Source organism: Molothrus ater, chromosome 27, assembly GCF_012460135.2.
Source record: "Molothrus ater isolate BHLD 08-10-18 breed brown headed cowbird chromosome 27, BPBGC_Mater_1.1, whole genome shotgun sequence".
In the NCBI taxonomy this organism is placed as follows: Eukaryota; Metazoa; Chordata; class Aves; order Passeriformes; family Icteridae; genus Molothrus; species Molothrus ater.
Window position 1 is genome coordinate 1,281,586 of NC_050504.2, and position 24,566 is coordinate 1,306,151.

Consider the following 24,566-nt stretch of genomic DNA (forward strand, 5'->3'; position numbering starts at 1 on the left):
GGATCCCACAGTGACATTGAGATCCCACAGTCTCATTGGGATCCCACAGTCTCATTGGGATCCCACAGTGACATTGAGATCCCACAGTGACATTGAGATCCCACCGTGATCCCTCCTGGGGGATCCCACAGTGACATGACTCCCCAGGAGCAGCCAGGGGCAGGGTTTTGTTTTTATTCCCCATTTGATATAAACCTGACCCTTTCAGGGATTAAATTGACTTTTCCAGTGGCAGAAAGGGGCTGCTCTGAGGGCTGCTGGTCCTGGCCTGCTGGGGACACAGCAGGACGGGCTCGGCCGTGGGTGGCTTTGGGGGCTCAGTGTGATTTGGAGGCTCAGTGTGATTTGGGGGCTGTTTCCTGACCAGCTGAGGGTGCAAGGCCGGGTGTGCCCCCAGCCCGTGCCCCTGCAGCGGGCAGCGCTCCGGGAGGGGAGGGGGCAGCACTGGGGAACAGAGCGGGAAAGGGTCTGTAACACCCAGGGCGGCCGGGAGGGGGACAGGGACAGCCTTGTGGGGTCACGGACAGGATCCTGCTCGGGGACACAGGGACAGGGACACAGGGACAGGATCTTTCCTGGGGACACAGGGACAGGATCCTGCTCGGGGACACAGGGACAAGGACACAGGGACAGGATTCTCCCTCGGGACACAGGGGCAGACTCTCGCACAGGTGCCATAGTCCTGCTGGGCTCTCCTCCCTTCCCGGGGCTGTCCGCGGCGCTGAGGGGTCCATGGGGATGCGGATCCTCGGGGACCCCCAGCATGACGTGGCCCCTCCAGCCCCGGACCCACGGCTGGGGATGTTCTTGGTGGGACCCCCCAGCCCCTCCCAGCCCCAGCGGCTTTCCCGGTGCCCCGACCCCGCGCCGGTCCCGCTCGGGGCCCCGGGCCCGCTGTCCCCCGCTCCTTCCCGGGGACGCGACCCCGGCGGGCCCCCTGAGGGCCACCGAGACCCTTGAACACGCCCATTTGGCGGACACGCCCATAAATGACGACATCCTTACGATAGACCACGCCCACGTCCCCGGCGTCTTCCCGCCTATTGAAAGGCCGCGCCCCTTCCCGGGACCACGCCCCCTCCACTGGCCCTCGCGCTCTTTGTCTGCCAGGCCCCCTGGACAAAGCCACGCCCCCACCTCAGACCACGCCTCCAATCCTCGAGGAGTGCCGGGCGCAGACCCCGCCCAAAGCCCCGCCCCTTTATACATCCCCACCTCGTCCCCGCTCTCTCCGCCACGCCCCCCAGCCGCCGAAACAGCTCATCAGGCCACGCCCCTTCCCGCACCCTAACCGACACCACGTCCCCTTCCCTCTGCGCAGGCGTAGTTCAGCAGACCCCGCCCCCCAGCTCCGCCCCTCCGCACTCCCCGCTCGTTCCGCCGCCCGCGCGCCGGACTGCAGTTCCCAGCATGCCGCGCGCGCGGAAGGGGCGTGGCCGCGGCGCCGCTTCCGTGCTGGCGGCGAGGCGGAGGAGCGGCAAGATGGCGGCGGCGGCGGTGCTGGAGCTGCAGCGCGCGCAGTCCCTTGCTCTCCACCGACCGCGAGGCCTCCATCGGCATCCTGCACTCCATCGGTGAGCGCCGGCCCGCCGCCCGCGCCGCCCGCGCCCCGCCGTCGCCCGCGCCGCGTCGAGCCCCGGCGCCGCCGCCGCTGCTGACTCACCGTGCGCGCCGGGCGGGAGCGCGGCCTGGGCCCGGCCCCGCGGCGCTGCCCCACGCCGGGACAGCACCGGCGGCGCCCCCCGCGCGTGGGGGCCCGGGCGGCAGGAGCTGTCGTTGCGGGGCGGAGCGGGGGCCGCGCTCCGGGAGCCGGTGCCCGGTGCGTGCCCGCGGAGCGGCTCGGAGCAGCCCCGGAGCCGGGCCGGCCGCTCCTCCCCGTCCCGCTGGAATGAACGCGCCGGCCCGGGAGCCCCGATCGGACCCTACCGGTGCCGGTAGCGCGGGGTGTCGGGGCGGTTTTGGGGCGCGGTGTCACGGCCCGGTCCTGCCTTGCCCTAGGCCGGGAGCGCTCCGATGTTTGCGCTGCCGTTCTGCCGGTGCTGACCCGCACGGAGCCGCGGAGGTTTCCCGGTGCCGCGGCCGAGCTCCGCTCCTGCTCCTGACCGGAGCAGCTCCCTCGGGGTTCGCTTCTCCGAGCCCGGGCCCATCCGGGGGCGCTCGGTGCTTTGGGGGGTGCGGGCACCGCGCGGGGCTGGGGCGAGCTCGGCACTGCTGGGTGTGCTTGGTTCTGGTGACCTCTGCGGGGATGTTGTCCCCCCGCTGTGTCGGGAGAAGTTTCCGAGTGTCCCCGCTGGATCTGGCGGTGCTGCCCGGCTCTCAGAGCTGGGTTTGTTTGTCCCGCGCTGTTTTGCTCCTTGCTTAGCAGGAGGTGCCGCTTTCGGGGTCGGGCTCAGTCCGGACTCAGCCCCTGGTGTGGTGTCAGGAGTGGCCCAGGCAGTGTTGCTGTGATGTTTTTCTCCTTCAGAGCAAGGTTCTTGCACTTTTGGTAGGGAATTAGAGGGGTGAGAGCTGCAGTTGCCGTTCCCTAGAGCCGGGGTTTTGGTTTTGTTTGTGTGGAAGTTGGAGCAGCTCCCTGTGCTGGGGGTGGTGGCGGGGAGGGGAGGGCACTGTGTGCTGGATAACTCATGGAGCTGCTGCTGTGCACGCTGGGCTTGTGCTGCTGCCTGTCACTTGTCCCTTTATCTGCCTCAGAGCAGAGGGTGGTGGCACTGCCAGGACTCAGCAGTGGCAGCAGGTGTGACGCCAGAGTGGGGAGGGTGTACCCACCTCACTTTGCTTGTGCTGCACTTTATCCACGGGATCTCAGCTTCATACACAAAGCAGCAACATCAGCAATCCCAGAGTGGAGTGTCCAACCCCAGAAATGCCATTAAATGTCTCATTTGGCTCCAGTGTGCTCTGGTGGGTGATGCTGGTTCTGAGTGACACTTGCACAGCTGGACAAGCTGAGATTGTTCAAACCTGGAGCTGGAGTGAGCAGGGGGTCTGTGGGCTGGTAAAGCCCCTGTGGAGCACAGACAGAGCTCTCCAAACTTCCCTGCACTGGATTTAAAGTTCCCAGAGCTCTTGGGCCAGGCTGAGCTCCCTGGTGCCTGTTGGAGCAGGTTCTGCTCGGGGCACACATCCAGGAGCTGAGCAGCAGGAATGATTTTCCACCTGAAACACCACTAAAGGTAACTTTCCTGCTCTTTTTCTCCCCAGTGAAACGTGATGTCCAGGAAAACGATGAGGAAGCAGTGCAAGTCAAAGAGCAGAGCATCCTGGAGCTGGGGTCACTGCTGGCCAAGACTGGGCAGGCAGAAGGTGAGCCTGAAATCAGGAATTGAGGTAACAGGGAGGAGATCCTGCAGCCAGTGCATTTATCTCCTTACTTAGTGGGGTAGCTGCAAAAACAGCTTTTAGCAGGAAATGTTCTCTCAGAGACAGGACAGAAACTAAAAACCAAATAAAGAACATAAATATTAATCTGCTGTTGCTTGGCCCAGTGTTCCAAACAATGCACAGTTCAGTCTGTGGCCTTTGATGTGGGACTGTTTCAGTGTGGGTGACTGAAGTTTTGCTAAGTTATGTTTGAGATGAGAGGTGTCTCCTGCTTGGTTTCAAATGGGAAAGTTTGTCCCATGAAATATTTTCTCACCAGCAGCTCCTCTCACAATCAGTGGATTTATCTGCTGGCCATTACATCAGCAGCCCCTGTCCAGCTCTGCAGGGGACAGTCCCTCTATTGTGACTGTGTGAGGGGACAGGCATGGAGTTCAGTTCTCTGTTCAGTGATGGAGTCTGTTGCTGTCTCCTGTTTCCTGAAGAGCTTAAGGCAGCACTTGGTTGTTTTGCCCTCAGCAGTTTAGAGCTGTACCTTTCCCCTGGAGCATTTCAGGACACTCTGAGTGTTCTGTGCTTGGGCTGCAGCCCTGGGCAGTGGAAATGTGTCCTCTGGGCTGGGGAAAGCACCCAGCAGCAGCTTCAATCCCACTGCAAGGGACACCAGCCTGACTTCAGAGTGACTCATGGAAACTTCCTGAGGGCTCAGCCACAGCTCCAGGTCACAGTTTGTATTTATTGTGAAATGTCCCTTGGTGTCCCACTGGGAAAATCCTGTTGGGCTGGGCATTCCAGCCCTGGTCCCACTGTGGGTGGCACTTGGACAGGGCTGACTGGTCCTGAGAGGTGCTGTCCTTGTCACCTCACTCAGGTGATTCCTCTGATTCCTGCTGGGGGCTGCTTTTCGGGTGTCTGGGGATGAACAAACCCCTCAGATCAGCACAGGGTTTTCCTGCTCCTGCAGGGCAGAGGAAGCTGCTGTGCCAGTGCCCTTTCCTGGCTGAGGTCAGGAGCTCTGTGGGTGTCTGTGCTGTGCCAGTGCCCTTTGCACCCTGCTGTTTGCTCAGCAGAGATCACCAAACATGATCAGCAGGGGAGATGTGTGTGTTTGGGTAAAAAAAGGGGAAATCAGAGTTTCTCCAGGTCAGTGTGGATGTGCTGCTGGTGAGCAGAGTTCTTGTGGCCTCCTCAGCTCTGCAGAGCTTGGGGCAGGGTTGAGTTTGAGCTGAAGTTTGGCACAAGGAGAAGGAGCTCCAGGGTTATCCCAGAGGGTGGTGATTGATAGATTGATTTTCTTCAAGGGGAAGGTTGAGGAATTGGAAGTAACACTGTTAACTCATCAGACTCAGGGCTGTGAGGGGGCAAACATGGGATGTGTTTGTGGTCTATTAAAGGTACCAATAACTGCAGAGTGACTGTGTTCTGGAGGGAAGGAAGTGGACTTGGTGCCATTCAGAAGCCACTTGTGTGTGTGCTGCTCAGAGGGAGATCAGCAGGACCTGGAGGTGTTTTCTGGAGTTGTGGGGATGGAGGACAGGGTACCCTGGCTTAGGGTGCTGCTGCAGCTCTGGGAAGGGCTCGGGCCCTTCCCCTCCTGTCACCTTTCTGGGGAGGAGTGACAGGTCAGGGGCATCACCGGGTACAGCTGCTCCCAGAACCCCCAGTGCTGGGCTCACACTGGGATTTCATCCTGTGGCTTTCACTGCACAGGGTTTGGTTTTAGCCAGTGGAACTTCTGGGACAGGTTTGAGGGGTTCCAGTGGCCAAATAGGTGGTGCCTGCACTGTCCCTGGAAGTGGATAAATTAAGTTCTGTTTGTTCTAAATCTGAATTTTGGGATGTTTAGAAACCTTCCAGTGCCTTAATGGGCTCCAGGAGCTGGAGAGGGACTTGGACAGCACCCAGGGAATGGCTCCCACTGCCAGAGGGCAGGGATGGAGGGGATGTTGGGAATGGGGAATTGTTCCTGGCAGGGTGGGCAGGCCCTGGATCCCTGGCAGTGCCCAAGGCCAGGTTGGACATTGGGGCTTGGAGCAGCCTGGGACAGTGGGAGGTGTCCCTGCCATGGCAGGGGTGGCACTGGGTGGGCTTTGAGGTCCCTTCTTAGCCAAACCATTCTGTGACTCTGCTGAACTGCAGCTTTGTTTACAAAAATAATAATACAAGTGACCTTCAATCCTTAATCTTTATCAAGCAGATAAACTTGTAGATTGATTACTTTTCTTTGTGACAGTTCCATATTTTTATAGCATTTCCCAGAACTGTAGGGTTGGAATATCTGGATTGGGAATTTGGATATGTGCAGTGTTAGCTGGTGGAAGCACTTCCCTGAGGATGAGCTGCAGGCTTCATTTTCCAGAGCTGCTGCTCATCACTCCTGCAGAGCTGTCAATCCCACCCCTTTACCAGGCATTGCATTTTCTTTAGAAAAATAAAATCCTAAAAATAGTTGATGGTTACGTTGGTAGGAGAGAGAAATTTCTGTGGGAACTTTGAGGCTGCCTGGCTGAATGTGGAGTTTGCAGAATGCACAGCTGCATTCCAGCTGTTGACTTGGGCTCTGCTTTCTGGGCAGTTCTGGGGCAGCTCTGGAGCCCATCAGTGGGATGATAAACAGTGCAGTGTGTTCCACTGGAGGTTTCCTTCTTTGTTCTGCAGTTCCTGTGGGAATGAGTGTGTTGGGCACTGATCCCACTGGTCCTGAGGAGCTGGGGGGGCAGGGATGCACAGGAGGAGGGTTCCTGGGACTGCTTGGGAGCTGCTGGATCTTGGAGAGCCTCAATTAAATCCAGAGCTCGCTTTCCCAGCTCCCAGCAGATGCTGGAGAGGAGCTCTGTGCACAGCTGATGTGTTGGGTTGTGCTTGTTTGTTTGGTGTGTATGAGACCAAAGCATTTGCCTGGCTTTAAAATGATTGGGATTTGCATCCAGGACTTGTACTGAAGATTAAATAAACCCCAGAACTGGGTGGTGTGGGAAAAGTCATGGAGCAGCAGGTTCCTTGTGGAGTGAGGACTGCCTGCAGGTTGCAGTCTGAGGTGTGGAAGTAGCTGCACCTTAAGTGTAGAAAAAGCTGCTTGTTTATGCTCTGGCAGAGAGAAAATGAAACTTTCCTGGGAGCAGGTGTGGAACAGAGCACCCTGTGGTGTTCTTGTACTGAGTCTGGGTGCTTTGCAGGGCTCAGGGTTTGTGCTTTGGGTCTGGGTTTGTGCTTTGGGTCTGGGTTTGTGCTTTGGGTCTGGGTTTGTGCTTTGCTGGGTCTGGGTTTGTGCTTTGCTGGGTCTGGGTTTGTGCTTTGCTGGGTCTGGGTTTGTGCTTTGGGTCTGGGTTTGTGCTTTGCTGGGTCTGGGTTTGTGCTTTGCTGGGCTCTGGGTGCTTTGCTGGGTCTGGGTTTGTGCTTTGCTGGGTCTGGGTTTGTGCTTTGCTGGGCTCTGGGTTTGTGCTTTGCTGGGCTCAGGTTCTCCTGCTCTGCAGTTTGGGAATTAAAGCTGAGGATCACACTCGAGTTAGGTTCTGTTCTAAATCTGCACGTTGGATGTTTAGAAATATTCCAGGAGCTGGAGAGGGACTTGGACATGACTTGGGAATGGCTCCCAGTGCCAGAGGGCAGGGCTGGATGGGATATTGGGAATTGGGAATTGTTCCCTGGCAGGGTGGGCAGGCCCTGGCACAGGGTGCCCAGAGCAGCTGGGGCTGCCCCTGGATCCCTGGCAGTGCCCAAGGCCAGGTTGGACATTGGGGCTTGGAGCAGCCTGGGACAGTGGGAGGTGTCCCTGTCATGGCAGGGGTGGCACTGGATGGGCTTTGAGGTCCCTCCCAACCCAAATCATTTTGGGATTCTATGATGACTGTGAGTGATTGAAAAAAGTGAGTTCCACATGTTAAGGGTGGGATAAATAAGGTGTATCAGGCTTGATTTAACTTAAAGTAAATAGGTTAAAAAAATCAAAAATATGAAGAATAATTTGTAGATATTAAAAAGATGTTGTTATAACAATTAGCATTAGCATTCTTTTGCATTACTGCTAAATGAAATACAGAGGAACCCTTGTTTACATTTGTTTTTATTGGAATCCTTCCAAACTGAAATTCTCCTGATACTCCTCCATATACTAATTGAAATAAAATTAGACTAATGTCTTATTTTAGTTTTGATTCAGTACCAGTTTGGTGTAGAAGATTTCTGAATTAGTCATTCCCAGCTTTGTTTTGATTTTGCTTTTCTGTGGAACCTTGTAAACAGTAGTGTGAGATCCACCTGATATTTGGGTGACACTTGGAAATCTGGGGCAGAGAGCTGTGATTTCATTGTGCAGACCTGGTGCTGATGAGTCAGCACTGAACCCTGCCCCTGCAGGATCATCTTCCCAAACTGGGAGCAGCCCTGTCCAGGACCTCCCCAAAACCACGTGGTGTTTGTTGTAGGAGACTTCTCACTTGTGCTCTGCACTTCCACCACGTCCAGCATTCCTTGGTGCCTCTGAGTGCTGGAGCTGCTGTGCTGTGACTGCCACATTCCTCTGCTCCCTGGCTATGACAACTTCAGTGTTTCTCCATTAAAACAAAAAGACATTTCCTTTTTCCACCTCTTATAAAGACAGGTTTTATAACTGTGAATTAATGAGGAGACTTAGAAGAGAAATGTAGTTAAATGAGATCAGAGCTGATCAGATAAAGGTGGAGTTGGAGTGTTAAGTATGGAATATTAATCCCAATATTTCCGGGTGGGACGTGCCTGGCCTCATCTGACCCTGCTGCTGGGCCAAAGGCTGCAGCTGTGGTGCTTCACCTCAGAGACACCTTTGGCTGGCTGGGTGCTGCAGCTGAACAAATCCAGGCATAGTAGAAACTCAGTTTACCTCTGAAAAGGTTCAGGAAATGGTTCAGGAAAAGGTTCAGGCAATGGTGAAGAGAAAAAGGAGAGGATTCTGCCATAGAGTTTTAATCCAGAGTTTATTCCAGGATGACAGACCTCTGAACCTTGTAACAGCTCCCAGCAGAATCCAGACCTGGTGGTCCCGTCTCCTTTTAAGCCTGGGGACAGGGGCAGGGGAAAGGAGAGGTTGGCACAGCTGGGGGGTTGGGATAGGTGAAAAGGAAATGGCATCACACTGCAACAGTTAAGGAATGTGATTTTCCAGTGGTGGAGCACAAGGTGGATCCTGTCACAGCCATATTTTATGAAAAAGCCTTTCCTTAGGATTTTTCCTCCTGAGAAGCTGAGAGGCCTCAGGAACAAAATGTAACCAATGGTTATCTGCTGCTGTGGAATGCAAAATCTGGTGCATCTGGGATTGGTCTCATGTGGTTGTTTCTAGTTAATGGCCAATCACAGTCAGCTGGCTTGGACAGAGAGCCCGAGACACAAGCCTTTGTTATTATTTCTTCTTTTTCTATTCTTAGCCAGCCTTCTGATGAAATCCTTTCTTCTATTCTTTTAGTATAGTTTTAGTGTATATATATCATAAAATAATAAATCAGCCTTCTGAAACATGGAGTCAGATCCTCATCTCTTCCCTCATCCTCAGACCCCTGTGACCACTGTCACAGGATCCAACATGGACTTGGCTAGGTGGGGCAGATTAAAGCATGAAACTGAGTTAATAAAAACACACCTAAACGATAAACTCCCTCCCTGATTTTATAGAAAAATCTCAGGGCATTTAACAAATCCTTACATTTTAATGGTGAGGCAGTTACAGCTGGGGGGAGCGGCAGTGGCAGGCAGTGCTGGGGTGAGGCTGCAGCCCCAGTCCCTTTGCAGTCCCCGTTTGCTCCAGGGCTCCTGAAGGTGACATTTGTCACTCTGTCCTCTGGGTGATGCTGAAAAACCACCTGGGAAAGGTTTGCTGTGACAAATCCTGGTGCATGCCATGTGGGGCTGCTCCAGCTGGGCTCAGCTCTTGGCTGGGAGGGTGCATCTGATGTTTTGGGGTTTTTGCAGAGCTGGGAGGACTCCTGAAGTACGTGAGGCCCTTCCTGAACTCCATCAGCAAGGCCAAGGCTGCACGCCTGGTGCGCTCCCTGCTCGACCTCTTCCTGGACATGGAGGCAGCCACAGGACAGGAGGTGAGGCTGCAGCTCCTGCACCAGGCTGTTCCTCAAAAGCCTGCAACGCCATTATCTGACCTAGTTTGCTTCTCACTGAAGAATTATTCATGTCAGGAAGCAGAGTTTTAATGCATTTGGATGTATTTTATAAATAAAACATCAGATAATTGAATTTATAACCATGTTTTTTCTGCAGGTCTCTCCCTGCTGCAGTTTAGAAATGATTCCCACCATGGGCATTTGTCTTAGATTCTTGTTGCTTCCTCAGGTTGTGCCAGGAGAGGTTTAGATTGGATATTAGGGAAAATTCCTTTACTGAATGGGTTGTCCAGCCCTGGCACAGCTGCCCAGGGCAGTGGTGGAGTCCCTGTCCCTGGAAAGATTTAAAAGCCCTGTGGATGTGGCACTTGGGGACATGGGTCAGTGCTGGGGGAATAGTTGGACTCTGATCTTAGAGGGCTTTTCCAACCTCAGTGGTTGTAGGTGCAGCACTGGGAGTGTTTTGTAGTGTGATCAGTGTTGGCAATGTGTTCCCAGGGAGCTTGAAGCAGGAATGGTGCAGGTGGTGTGGGATGGCACAGAACTGCAGGAGCCACTGCTGGGGGCTGTCCAGGAGCTGGTTAGGATTGCAGGTGGACACTCCTGTGGGGGTGTTTCACTGCACAGAGACACAAAGTTACTCCTGAAGCAGGATGGAAAGGGTTTGGCAGCTACCAGGGGATGAACTCCCCCAGCAGAAAACCTGAGACAGTGCCCAGTTAGGATTCACTCCATTCTCATCAGCTCCATGGGATACTGTTGTCTTAGTTTTTCCTTTTTTTTACCCAGTTGTTGGGGTTTTTGGGAGCAGGATAAGGACAGGAGCCCCTTGGGAGTGCTTCCAGGCTGTGCTGGCACAGGGGGGGTCTGAGCAGCAGGTTAGGGACAAAACCCACCTGAAACCTGCACTCTGGGACTGGCAGATTGCAGGCTGGAGAGGTTCTGCCATGCTGAGGGCCAGTGACATTCTCATTAGCCGAATTAGCACAGAATTAGCCAAATTGGAACTGTCATCCTCTAGTGCAGGTAGCCCAGGCAATGTCCCTTGTTTGCTGCTCAGTCCTTGTGGGTGAGGAATGGTGGCAGAATGTTTTCCTCCTCTTTCTTTAACAGATGAGGTCAGGGGGAATGGGGTGGGATGTTCAGGTGAGAAGGGAGAACTCCCAAAAGTGTCAGGAGAAAATGAGCAGCTGCAGGCTTTTCTCAGGGTAATTTGGTGTGAAGGACAACATTCAAATGCAGCTGCAGAGGAGGAACAGAGTAATGGTGATGGAAATAATAAAAAGTCAGTAAAAATAGTAATTTTAGAGCATATTCTGAAGCCAAACCCAAAACCTTAAGGAAAGATGACATCAACCTGTGAGATCCTTGATGCAGCAATCTCAAATCCTTTCAGAAATGTTCTGAGGATTCTCTGCTTCCTCAGGGTAGCTCACATCCAGAGTGCTCCCAGGAGTCCAGTAAAGCAGTGAAATTGGAGATTTCTCCAGCTCCTAATGCTCCTGCTATCACCCTGTAATAAATTGAGACTTCATAATGGCTTTTCATAAAATGTTCACGTTTAATAAGCAGTGAGGAGGAGCTGACAAGGCCTGCAGGGTTGAGCTGCAATCCAGAGCTTTTGGGAAGAGCAGTTCCTGAGCCTGGCACCACAGGATGACTTACTGTGTGTTATGGGCCAGATAAGATAAAATAATATCTGAGATGGAGCAGTTCTGCTTTATCCATCAAGGGAGTCTCAGCCTGAAAAACATGGGAAGATTCTGAGTTTTTTTGCTGTGCTTTGAAATGATGGATCAGGCCCCCAGAGCAGAGCCCAGCACCTCTGCTGCTTTATACAGATTATTTAATCTATCTAGGCCCTAAAGCACATGAAATTTATTTTTCTTTATTGAAAATACACCATGACTGTGGGTTTAAACTCTGGAAGAGCTTTACTGCCTACCCCAAATGCCTCCTTTGGACACCTCTGGTGTTGTTGGGAACCATTTGGGGTGGGCACTGACAAACAACATGTCCAGAATTGACTTATTTCTTTCTGCTCCCTTTAAGGTTGACCTGTGTTTAGAGTGTATTGAATGGGCCAAATCAGAGAAAAGGACTTTCCTACGTCAGGCTCTGGAGGTAGGTGCCACATCCCAAACATGTGCAGCAGCATCATCCCCTTGGCACATTTAACACCTGGAAAAGTAGAGCACTTGTGTGCTGTTCAGATCTTTCTCTGTGTCAGGGGAGGACATTAATTACATTGAAATTCTCTTTAAAAATGCAGGGTTTTACTCCTTGTGTCCTTGTGCAGGAGGCCTTGCATGACTGGACCACACAATGTGACAAACACAGATGAATGTAGTGAAGTTTGTGCAGAGAAGAACACAAAAGTTCATTTTACAAAACAAATCTGTTCTGGTTTCCTCACAGCAGTTCCTTTTCTGTTCTCCAGGCCAGGCTGGTCTCTCTCTACTTTGACACCAAGAGGTACCAAGAAGCTCTGCAGCTAGGTGAGGCTCCCACTAGGTGGTGGTAAATCTTTGCTTTTCATTTACTCCTGCCAAGGAAACCTGTGTCACGTTCCTTGAGAGGTTTTACAGGATTTGGGTCTTAATTTCTCAGTGCTGGTGCAGTTCTGGCACCTTTTTCTGTAGCTGGGTGATGACAGCTCCTAGAGGTGTCTTTTTTTTCTCTGTTTCACCATCCTCACCCATCTCACCTGGGCCTAAGGCCAGTTTGGGTGGGGTCTGGAGTAACCTGGAAGGTGTCCCTGCCCATTTTTGAGCTTTAAGGCCCCTTCCAGCCCAACCCACTCTGGGATTCTGTGATTTGTTCATTGCAGATAATTTTGGGAGCTGTATCCAGCTGAAGGCCACAGGTTTGGCTCCTGCTGGAATATTCTGCTGTGGCCACAGAGGCTGAAGGGAGAAAAGAGCTTTTTTTCCAATTTGCTCAAACACAGCCCCAGTAAAACCAGGAAATGGCAAAACCTCTGTGGGTGTCATGAGCCAGGGTCTTAGGGAGGCTTTCAGAATTTGCCCCTGCACCACCCAAGGGATGGAAATGAACCAGTGAACTCCTGCTCTGCCCAAAGCAGAGTAAAGCAGGACCTCCTACAGCTCTCCTGGTGCTTCTAAAATGCTCATTTTGCAAATGACTGCAGTGCTGTAAGTGAGGCTTAAGCTGTAATGGAGATTTAAGGTTCAAGTGAGGTTTAAGCTGTCAGTGAGGTTTAAGCTGTCTGAGGGGTGTTGGCACAGCCTGCTCTGCCAGGGACACAGCCTGAACTGCTCCCCTGGCACCCAGAGCATCTTAAACTGTGGTGGCATGAGCCTGTGTCACATCCAGTGTCCCCTGAGTGACATGTGTCTCATCAGAATATTGAGTTCATGGAATTCAGGATGGAATTAGAACTCATTTGCATAGGGACAGGTAATGAACTCTGGTTTAAACTGATCAGAAGCCACATTCCAAAGCTGTGCTTAATTAATTGAATCCCTTGGCTGGTGGTGGGACAGCCTGGGGAGTTGGGAGGGTCTGTGCCTCTAGGGCAGGCTCTGGTGCCCTGTCAGGATGTCAGTGCTGTGCACAGCATTCCTGTGTGCTGAGGAGGTGCCTGTGGCCATGGGGAGTAGGTGCAGGCAGAGTCTCTCAGGGATGTTTCCAGGGAGAATCCATTTGGTTTTGGCCAGTTTCAGCTCTGGTTATCAGCTCCTGAGCACAGCAAGGGAGGAGGAGGAGGATTTTAGGTGACAAATTTCCTCTAGGATTGCTCATTCTGTCCTCACAAAGCTGTGATGTGGCAGCTTGTCCTGACATTTCCTAGGCTGTCCCTTCCTGCCTCCTGAATCTGACCTGCAGATGTCCTGAGTAAAATCATTCCTTCCTCATCCCACGTTCTCAGGAGCTTCTTGAGGGTGCTCCATGCTGCCAGGGGCCACTTGTGCAGCAGAGGGAAATCACCTGGGCATGGTGCCAGGGCGACCATCCCAGCTGCCCATCCCCTGCAGGGCACTGTGCTGCCCACACCCCACCTCTGCCACAGAACTGCTTCATCCTCCTGCTGTGGCCTGCCACTGTCCCACCATTATTCCCTCTCCCTTGCTTTTCCTTGGAAGGACAGCCTCACATCCCTCCCTGAGAGCCCTGGATGCTGGGGGGGTGGATGGCTGTAGCCATGATATTTTCTGAAAAATCCTTTCCTTAGGATATTTTCCTCCTGAGAAGCTGAGAGGCCTCAGGAACGAAATGTAACCAATGGTTATCTGCTGCTGTGGAATGCAACAGGTGCATCTGGGATTGGGCTCATGTGGTTGTTTCTAATTAATGGCCAATCACAGTCAGCTGGCTCAGACTCTCTGTCTGACACACAAGCCTTTATTATCATTCTTTCTTTTTCTATTCTTAGCCAGCCTTCTGATGAAACCTTTTCTTCTATTCTTTTAGTATAGTTTTAATGTAATATATATCATAAAATAATAAATCAGGCCTTCTGAAACATGGACTCGGATCCTCATCTCTTCCCCCATCCTAAGACCCTTGCAAACACTGTCACAGATGGCCCCTGCAGAGGCTTTGGGTGGATGTTTTTTGGATATTTTGTGGGTGCTGATGATGCAGAGCAGCTCACAGTCCTGTCCTTGCCCTCTGCCAGGTTCCCAGCTGCTTAGGGAATTGAAGAAGATGGATGACAAGGCACTGCTGGTGGAAGTGCAGCTCCTAGAGAGCAAGACTTACCATGCCCTGAGCAATCTGCCAAAAGCAAGAGCAGCCTTAACCTCGGCCAGGACTACAGCCAATGCCATCTACTGTCCCCCCAAGCTGCAGGCAGCACTGGACATGCAGTCAGGTGAGGCCTCCAGGACCAGGACAGCACCCAGGACTGTCCTGGCACATAATTTGTCTGATACTTGTGTTTTATGAGAGAATCATGGGAAGTGGTGCTTGGTGGGGCTGTCACATTCACATTTTCTGAAAAAAATCCCTTCACCCAGGATTCTTCTCCTGGGAAGCTGAGAAGTCTCAGAGAAAAATGAAAACAATAAATATTTCATTTGCTTCTCCTCCATTTTGCTTATGTAGAATGTGTTTGGAGATTGTTTACCCACAGGTGATTGTTTCATTGCATTCTGCTGTGAGTTGTTTTAACTCAGTGGCCTATCAGGGCCAAGCTGTGTTGGGATTCTGGAGAGAGTCACAAGTTATCATTATCTTATATAATATTAATATATTATTATATTAATATATTAATATATTAATGCTATCTTTTTTTAGCATTCTGTAAATATCCTTTCTGTATTTAGTATACTATCTTTAGTATAGTATAACATTCTTTAATATAGTATCATAAAATAATAAATTAACCTTCTGAGAACATGGAGTCAGGTGCATCATTCCTTCTTGCCGTGGGGGACCCTGCAAATACAAGAGTGGGTCTCAGGATATCACCAGTTCTGCCTCAGGTGGCATCAGCTTTGTTCCTGACACTTTTCAGGCCACTTTTGAAAGCTGCCAGTGGTGGAGGGTCCATCAGCTCCCCAGGTGCTGCAGTTCCAGCCTCACTCTGTGCTCCTGGCCCATTACACATTGTTCCTGACCCACTTTGCAGGCACTCACCTGAAGTGCCCCAAGCTTGTCTGTCTAAAAATGTCCTTGTAAGAGAGGGTGTGGATTTGCTTCTGCTAGACATGAGGCAAGGGGGGCACAGGAGGAAAGGTTTCTCTTCACTGAAGTCATAGATAAGGCACTGAGCAACCAAATTGTTCTGTCCTCTCCCAGCCATGCTCAGAATTAACCTGTTTGTGCCTCTCCCAGGTATTATCCATGCAGCAGAAGAGAAGGACTGGAAAACAGCCTATTCATATTTTTATGAGGCATTTGAGGGCAATGATTCAATTGACAACCCCAAAGCCATCACTGCTCTGAAATACATGCTGCTGTGCAAAATCATGCTCAACAGGTAGGTGGCAGATGGTTCTGGGAAGAACTCTGCCTGCATTTCCAGGGGAAGGGCTTTTTGTTGATGGGACTCTGAACTAATGGGCTCAAGCAGTGTCTTTGTCACCTGATCAGTGCTCCTGAATTTGGGTTGTAGTTCTCTGCTGTCACTTGGGGATTTTTGAGGTGCTCTGGGGTTTAAGCTGACCATGTTCCTGTATAAATGCTCTGGATAATTCCTGTGCTCCCTCCCCTCTGTCTGCAGCCCAGAAGATGTGCAGGCATTAGTGAGTGGGAAGCTTGCTCTGCGGTATGCAGGAAGACAGGTACAGAAACTTAACCCTTTCTATCTTCCTCTTACCTCAGTGCTGCCTTAATCTTCTTGTCAAACACTCTGCTCTTTTCATACCAAAATACCCATCAATCCTGAGTGTCCTGAACGAGATCCAGAACTGATTAAATTACCATGAATCATTGCCAGAAGTCAGTTGCCTTCAAAGGGTTTTACAGTGATTTTCACAATCAGAGAATTTGGGCTGCCCGCTTCATTTTCCCTGTTTTTTCTCCTTCCTCCTTTTCTTCATCAGCTACAAACTGCCTGATGCCATCAGCTCCTTGTCTCCCTGCTCTCAGCAGCTGCTGCAGTGTTTAAATCTGAGTTGCTGCTTTTACTTCATTGTAGCCAGTGCTGAGAATCCATTCCTGGCAGTGCAGCTCAGGCAGTCAGGGAGGTGTGAAATCCCCTGCTTGCTCTGCCAGGCTGGGAAAACCACCCTCAAATTCAACTCAGGGGTGCTTGTAGAGGGTGCCAGGGGCTGTGCCAGGCTGGGATCCTGCTGCCCTCAGGGGCTGTGCTCAGCCTGGGCTTTGCTGTGACGCCGGAGCTGCTGCTCTGGGGATTGGGAATTAGCAGAGCTCAGTGAGCAAAGGTCTGACGTGGGGATATCCCTGGTGGATCAGGAAGGGCAACCCCAATCCTGCCTCATCCCTTTGCCCTGAGTGGCAGCTGAGGCTCCTCCCCAGAGCAGGGGATCCTGGCTGTGCCCAGGATGTGCTTTGAGCCAGCCCTGAGCAGCAATTCCTGCTGGGGGAGCAGGGAGAGAGCAGCCCTGGGGGCAATCCTGGAATATCCCCAGTGGGAAAGGACCACAAGGATCCAGCCCAGCTCCTGGCTCTGCATGGGGCAGTCCCAAAAGATGGGGCAGCAGAAACCTGGGCCTTGTGCACCAGAGGCACCAGGCTGTCCTTGTCCTGTCCTCCCCACTCCTTGGGCTCTGCTCTGCTGTTCCCTGCTGGAATTACCACTGTGGGGTGTAAATGGGCTTGTTTGGGGATGAGGTTTTGCTTAATTTCAGCAGTTATGGGGTGTAGAAAAGACTCATCCCTGATGCTGTCCATAGGAGCTGCTGCTCTGCCCCTGTGGCTGTGCTGGAGGGCTCAGAATGGCCCTGTTCATTAAGCAAGTGCCAAAATGTGCACTTGCCTTAAAAATGACATCAAACTCACTCCCAACTTGCAGCTGGTGCTGTCAGACCCGGCTGCTTTGTCCCTCTGGAGATGTTTCAGGTCATGTCCTGCAGCTGCCAGGCTTCTCCTGCCCTCAGCAGCTGCTCTCCCTCTGCCTGTGGCAGTGACAAGGAACATTCCTGCTTTGCTCTTTGAGCACGTTCCCAGGCTACTGCACAGTTGGCATATTCACCCTGAGAGGAGAATCCAGAAGAAAATAACCTGCTCTGGTTCTCTTTCCCCACAGACAGAAGCACTAAAATGTGTGGCACAGGCCAGCAAGAACCGGTCGCTGGCAGATTTTGAAAAGGTGAGTCAGGGACACAGAGGATGGGCAAAAACCAGGCAGAAATGCCAGGTTTGGAATGTTGTAGAAGCTGTTACATCCCACAGCAGGAAACCATGGAAACATTGATGGAAGGCAACAGTGCATCAAGAAATAGCCCCCAACAGTCAACTGGTTGCATTTTCAGTGCGTGGGGGGTAAACTTCCTTGAACCCAGTTTTTTCCTTTTTTTCTTCTTTTTTTTCCTCTTTTTTTCTTATTTTCTCCTTCCTTTTCTTTCTCCTTCCTTTTCTTTCTCCTTCCTTTTCTTTCTCCTTCCTTTTCTTTCTCCTTCCTTTTCTTTCTCCTTCCTTTTCTTTCTCCTTCCTTTTCTTTCTCCTTCCTTTTCTTTCTCCTTCCTTTTCTTTCTCCTTCCTTTTCTTTCTCCTTCCTTTTCTTTCCTTTTTTTTTCTTTTTCTTTTTTTTTCTTTTTGGAGAGCCAAATCAGAAGCAGTTTTTCTTTAGGTGCTGTGTTACTGGGATGTGTATCTTCCTAAAATTTTTCCTGGTTTCAGCAGGAATGCTGCAGAGCTCAGGGAGAGGATTCCATGTCAGGGTCCAGTCCTGTCGTGCTCTGGGGCTCTCTGAGCTCCCTCAGGGTGGAGATCAAAGGAGAGGCTGTTGTGACCTGCTGGCTTTTGGCTAAGTTAGGGATTGGATTAGCCATGGGGCTGGGCTGGGAGGGGATCTCATCCTCAGAGGACCTTGAGGAGCTGTTGCTATGGGAATGATTTCCTCCTGCCCTGTCCCCACAGGCTCTGACAGACTACAAGGTGGAGCTCAGGGACGACCCCATCATAAACACTCACCTGGCCAAGCTCTATGATAATTTATTGGAACAGAACCTGATCAGAGTCATTGAACCCTTCTCCAGAGTACAGGTAAATGTTTCCAGCAGCACCTGGAGGGGCTGGTCCCTCTGTCCCTGCTGCTGGGGGTGAGGGGATTGTTCCCATATGAGCTCTTCTTACCCTGAGCTGCTCAGCACTTTCAGACCTCAGGGTTCATCATGTTCAATTATAAGGAGGAGGCAGAGGGGACCTTGGGAAAGCCACATTCCAGAGTCATTGCCCTTTCCAGCTGTTTCTCTCATGATCCCTGCAAGGTGGCTTTTAACCCTGAAGGTGGCAGCATTTGGCTTCGAAGGCCTCTGTGCCATAGTCTTGGAGAAGAGGTTTCACCTTTCAGAGTGAATTGGCTTTAGGGGTCCAGTCCATCTTAGTTAAAATCACATGTGAAACCTGAAGGACCTGAAGCTGCAGAGTGGAGAAAACCACTGGGGATATTTAGGCCAGAGCATTTCCAGGCCCTTGAGCAGATCCATGGAAGAGCCCCAAACCTCTTTGTGTGTCCAAAATGAAGCTAAAGATTAACTGAGTGTTGGTCTTTCTTATAGATTGAACACATATCCAGCCTCATCAAGCTCTCAAAGGTAAGAACCTCACCAGAAATCAGTGCCATGTGTTCAGAGGAGTTGGGCATAAATGGCATTTGTCACTGGGAACTGAACATGAAGGGTGACAGATGAGATCCACAGCATTTCCAGGCAAATCTCACCCTTGGGAGCTAAACTCTAACCCAGGCAGCTCCTGGGAGGCTTTGAGGCTTCCAGACTTTGCTGTGCTGTTCCCTTCCCCCATGGGTTTTACTCCTGGCTCTTGCTTTTTATTGGAGGCAGATTTTCCTCTGCTCTGTCGTGTCCAGCCCAATCTTCCCCCATGCCCTGTGTTTAATCCCCTGAGTGCCCCCAGGGGACCCTTCCTGAGACCCTTTAAGATCCAGGATCCAGCTAATCACCCTGCAGTGGCATTAGGGACGTGTCTGTCACACTGGCTATGCAGTAACTGCTTTACAGATAATCCCAGACAGATTCAGTTTTAGGAGAATCCACTGTAATCCCAGCCAGTTGCACCCCAGTGCTGTTGTCTTGTACTGGCATTAAGGCCAGAGCTTGGGAAGTGAGCTGAGCTCAGCCTTTGTGCTCACACAATCACTGAATCATTCAGGTTGGAAAAGGCCTCTGAGATCATTGAGTTCATTGAGATATTCCCCCAGCACTGCCAAAACCACCCATGTCCCCAAGTGCCACATCCACAAATCTGTTAAATCTGGTGATTTCACCTCTGCCCTGGGCTGGACAATGCTTTCCATGAAGAAATTTTCCCTAATATCCAACCTAGACCTGCCCTGGCACACAGCCTGTTCCCAGACTAGCTCGTGGTGTTTAACACATCCATAATATTCAGGCTGAAAGCTGCTCTGTGCCCTCTGTGCCTCCTGTGGCCCTTCCTGCTGCGGGGCAGGAGCTCAGCTGGGTGGATTAAATAGAACTTGGCCAAACTCTTGTCTAAATCCTTGCTGAACTGAGTTGGAAAGTTCCAGAACCCCCACAGGTAAGGCCTGTGTGAAGTGACAGAACAGTGTCACCTGTGGGCCAGGGGACACCCTGCTGCTCCCTCATTAACAGCTGCTCCCTAATTTCCTGAGGCATCTGCAGCAGGTGGAGATGTCCAAGCCAGGCTCAGGGAGGAGCAGCTGCTCATGTCCCACCAGGGCTGTCAAGTGTGCAGCAGCAAAATTCTTGTGTTTTTATGTGTTCTGGGAGACTTTTAATTTTTCTGCTTCACTTTCAGGCTGAGGTAGAAAGGAAACTGTCACAGATGATCTTGGACAAGAAGTTTCATGGTGAGTGCATCCCTCAGCTCTGGCTGCCCCGTGTTCGCACCAGCTGTGGCTGGAGCCCCCTTCCTCCTGTGACCCTGGGGGCCCTGCTCAGGCTGCAGGTGACAGTCAGGAGTGACAGCCAGGAGTGACAGGAATGCTGTTCCTGCTGCTCCTTTGGAGGGGGCAGCCAGGAAGGCTTTTCCTGCTGCTCCATCTGCTTTCCCTAACCCAAGGGGTAATTTCAGAAATGCTCTTGGGTCCCTCTTGCTGTGACAGCATCCAGGGACAGTGTGGGACCCCCAGCTGGGCTGTCTGGCCAGGCTGGGCTCTTCTTCTTGGAGCTGCCCAGGGCTGTGGTCGCCTTTCCCATCTGTTTGTGTCCAGAACATTCCATGGGGTGCTGTGGCTTGGCTGGGCCCACAGCAGGCTGCTGCCCCAATAACCCCTCAGGGAACCAGCTGTGCTCTTGGTTCTGTTGTCCCCTTGGTTCTGTTGTCCCTGGATGTGGCTGAGCCAGGGGAGTGCCTGGGAGCAGCAGGCAGGGCACAGAGCACTGTGGGGGGACAGCCCCTGGCCCCTGGCACAGCTGCAGGATAAACCAGCTGTGCTGAGCCATCCTGCTGGGCACAGGGCCTGAGGAGGCAGGGAAGGTGGTAGGGAATGGACAGGAATGTTCATCTCCTGGATGGCTTCTCGGGCTGATCTCTGGGGTGTATTTTTTTCTGGGAATGCTAAAGCAGTCCTGACCAAAATCAGCCAGTCCAGCCCAGCACATGAGCCCTTCCCAAACCCTGCACAGCCCCTGCAGGTCTTCCTGGTGTAGATCCCTAATTCTTGCTGTCTGGAAGCTGTGATCCATCGAGCATCCCAGTGCTCACAGCAGCTTGTGCCCACAGGAATCCTTGACCAGGGCGAGGGTGTCCTGATCATCTTCGACGAACCCCCCGTAGACAAAACTTACGAGGCTGCCCTCGAGACGATTCAGAACATGAGCAAAGTAGTGGATTCGCTCTACAACAAAGCCAAGAAGTTGACATAGGTGAGTGGGGCCTCCCTGGGGGCTGCAGAGCTCCAGAGTCGCTGCTGAGCCCTGCCATGTCCCTGAGCCTCGTCCCCTCTCCTGTCCAGTGACGTGGCTCTGTTTTCTCTTTGCAGAGTTGAATTTGCTAGCTGTCATTTGGAGAGTGTGTGTGACAGGAGAGTGAAACCTTTGGGAAAATGTTAGGAGACTTTTTTTTTTTCTTCTTTGTTCTACTTTTCGCTCGGAAAGTTTTTAAACTTCCTCATCCGGTGCATCTTGTATTCCAGACGATGCGTGTTCCAGTTTCCATGTAATCTTTACTGGCCGAACTTTGTATCTGGGGGGGGAATATTGTTTAAACAAAGAGGGTATTCTAAATAAAAGGAAAAAGGCTTACACTACCTAAACATGTGCTTTCCACTTCCTGAGGGACGGCAGAGTTCAGCAGGGACAGCGTTTTGTTACCAGTAGGTGCCCAAATCCAGTTTGTTTCATCTCCTCCGCCCCGAAATCGGAGACGTGCTGGCGGTGTCCGAGCAGCCAAGTCGATTCCATTTGTACTGAACCAAACAAACCCAAAATGTACAGACTGCTGGTTTCTTTTCCATCCTCAAGGCCTGCGACCCCCTGGAAGCAGCTCCGCGATGATTTTGCTGCGGGCTGGAGCCGCCCCGGCCGCTCTGGGCGAAGGGGACGGCGCAGCTCTCCCTGGAGCCTGACTTTGCATGCTCTTGTTTAAGATAGACTTAGATTTCAATGTTCCCTCCCTCCCCGCCTGCGCTGGTAGGAGGAGCAGGTGACCACGGGGGCGGGCTCCAGCTGTGCCTCTGCTGCAGCAGCGCTGAGCTCTGGGTCCCCACTGAGGTGGGACAGCCCAGTGGGAGCTCCCTCCTCGGTCCCAAAGTCCTGGGGGTGGAGCGTGGTGTGTTCCAGCATGTTCCATTTTCTGGTGAGGTTTCCAGTAAGTTTTAATGCCATTTGGGCAGTGTAAGCTTCTGCATCTCTGTCCTGCTCATCTTTATTTTTTTCTTTCCCCTCTGTCTCTATTTCCCTCTTCACCTTTTTCTTACAAAATTTATATTTTGTAAAAGGATTCTGTTTTATCAGGAAATATTTTGCCTTCATGCTGACTCTTAGACTGGCTGATTTTTCCCTTTTCTGTTCACATTTTGACCTCTCCGACCTCTTATTTTATTTATTATTCTTAATTTCCATCTCCTCCAGTCAGTCGCTGTTTGGGTTTTTGGCACCATCAATATCAAATGTACAAACGGTTCTTGCTAACCAACACCAGGTATATCTGATGTTCAGATGAGTTCCAATAAAGAATTTTTTTTTCAAAAACCTCTGTCTCCTGTCTTCAGCCACCAGGGCTGATCCTGGCCTGGGTGCAGCTCCTTTACTTAGGAAGGGTGGGCTCATCCCTCACCAGAACATCCTTGGGGACCATATTTTGGAGACACCAGATGGGAATGTTTGAGGTGGCATCACAAAAGATTTATGGATTGTGACGTGACCCTGGCACAAGTTCTAATGCACTGAATATATAATAATAATTATTATTATGGTGAAAAATGGATTAAATGTCCTCTCACTACTCCAGCCTTTCCTGATCATGCCTTTATGTTGTGTTGGAGTCTCACACTGCACCAGGCCAGGCCCAGATTCCTCAAAAGGCTGGGGAGGAAGTTTAGGGTGTCTTTGATACAACATCTTGAATTTTTACATCTGAAACTCCTGGGACACCAGATGGTGCAGGAAAGAAGCCTCTCCTCAGAGGGAGGAAAATGTGGAGGGTTTCACTCTGCTCTTACATCTCAGGCAGCAGAGAAGTGCAGTTCTAGTTTTGTTATTTTTTTAACTGATTTGTGAGATTCTTCCCCAGACATCTCTGTCCAGTTCTGTGTGATGCCCCTGAAGTGGCATTTTCCCCAGGAATGTGTCATTTGGAAGGGATTTGCTGAATTAGGTGCTATTTGTGAGTGAAAGAAAGGAAATCCATTCTTGGGATGGGCAAAGGCTGGGGTGGAGATGGATGGGGAGTCACAGAATCCTGGGAGAGCTTGGGTTGGAAGGCACCGAAACCAGCACCCAGTGCCACCCCTGCCATGGCATGGACACCTCCCACTGTCCCCGGGGGCTCCAGCCTGGCCCTGGGCACTGCCAGGGATGCAGGGGCAGCCCCAGCTGCTCTGGGCACCCTGTGCCAGGGCCTGCCCACCCTCACAGGGAACAATTCCTGCTCAATATCCCACCCCAACCCTGCCCTCTTCCAGCTTCTGTCCTGTGTCCCTGCTGGGGATGGTGTCCTGCTCCAGCTGACACCCCCCAGAGGAGACAGAACTGATCCGGACCCCACAGGTGACAATGTGACAATGTGACAAGGCTGGCAGGGCCCTGTGCTCGGGGCTGAGGGGACCTGAGCAGAAGCAGGGATGACGCAGAAGGGCTGTGGTGACACCAGCTTTGGTGCCTTGTGTGGGATCAGGGGGGTTTGGTGATGGATGCATCAGTCCCTGGAATTGCCTTTGGAACAGTGGGGTTTTCTGAGGCACCTCCAAGTGTGTTAAAATTAGGGCCAAAACCCCTCAAATTGTAGAGCCTGGGTTTAAACCCTTTTGACTTAACCTTCATAGGGCTGAACTTAAAAAGCTGACAATTGCTGCTTGGATCTGGGAGATGCTTTAATGGACAAAGGGAATTCTCAGTGACAGCAGTGCCCAGGCTGGGCTGTCACTGTCCCCATGGGTTTGAGAGTACAGAGCCCTGCAGAGAGCCCTGACCACTCCCCAGAAACCGGCTCCATGCCGGGTTAAATGTGCTCTGATGGTCAGGCAGGTTTTTGGGACAGGTCTGCCCTCACGGGAGATGTTGGGGTTTTTTTTGAGATTTCCCTGTTGTGGGAGTGGGATTGGCAGCCGCAGGTCCGGGGCAGGGCATAAATAGGTGTAAATTAATATAAATTAATTTGGGTCATTAGCGCCGGGCCGGGACGTGCCCGAGCTTCCCTCGGTGCTGGGCTCCGCTCCCCGCGGCCGGAGCGGGCCCGGCAGCCCCGGAGCGGCCTCTGAGTGTCGCTGCAAGGTCGCGCAGAGCCCGGCGGGGCCGCGGCTGCCGGTGCCTCCCGCCAGAGCCGGCCCCGCTCCGGTCCCGGCGGGAATGGGATCCCGGTACCACAGTGGGAATGGGATCCCGGTACCAGCGGGAATGGGATCCTGGTGCCAGTGGGAATGGAGCCCGGTACCAGTAAGAATGGGATCCCGTCACAGCGGGAATGGGATCCTGGTGACAGCGGGAATGGGATCCCGGTGCCAGTGGGAATGGGATCCTGGTCACAGCAGGAATGGGATCTCGGTCCGGGCAATAGGTGCTGGGCTGGGCCGGGCGGTGGCTCCAAGCGGAGCCATGGGAACCGGGGGGTTCGGGAGCTGCAGGCGCGTTCCCCAAAACCCGGCCCGGCCTCAGAACGCGGTACCGGGCATTTGATTGCCCCGGCACCTTCGGGGCGAGCAGTGGCCCCCGGCCCGGAGCTGGGGAGGCCCCGCCGGGCGGGGGAAGCGGGGGCGAAGGGCGGCCGGGGACGGTGCGGGTTGTGGGGCCTGGGTGCGAATCCGGGATGTGGCTCCGGGATATCGGTGGGGAAGGGTTTTAAATCTGAATTTTGGGATTTTTAAAAAAATATTTTCCTTGCTTTTTATTCTTTTCCTCTCCGTGT

At 52.3% G+C, this 24,566-nt stretch overlaps 1 protein-coding gene across 1 annotated transcript; it reads left to right on the forward strand.

The window, feature by feature from the left end:
• The first annotated feature begins 1,482 nt into the window (after positions 1–1,482).
• PSMD11 (proteasome 26S subunit, non-ATPase 11) lies at positions 1,483–22,195 on the forward strand. The gene is given in 15 exon segments (XM_036398946.1): positions 1,483–1,524; positions 1,526–1,574; positions 3,202–3,303; positions 9,265–9,389; positions 11,463–11,534; positions 11,851–11,908; positions 14,053–14,247; positions 15,213–15,357; positions 15,601–15,661; positions 17,089–17,151; positions 17,922–18,047; positions 18,563–18,598; positions 19,800–19,851; positions 20,727–20,869; positions 20,986–22,195. Coding segments are annotated over 14 exon segments (1,269 nt in total). The 3' UTR covers positions 20,986–22,195.
• The last annotated feature ends 2,371 nt before the right edge of the window (positions 22,196–24,566 follow it).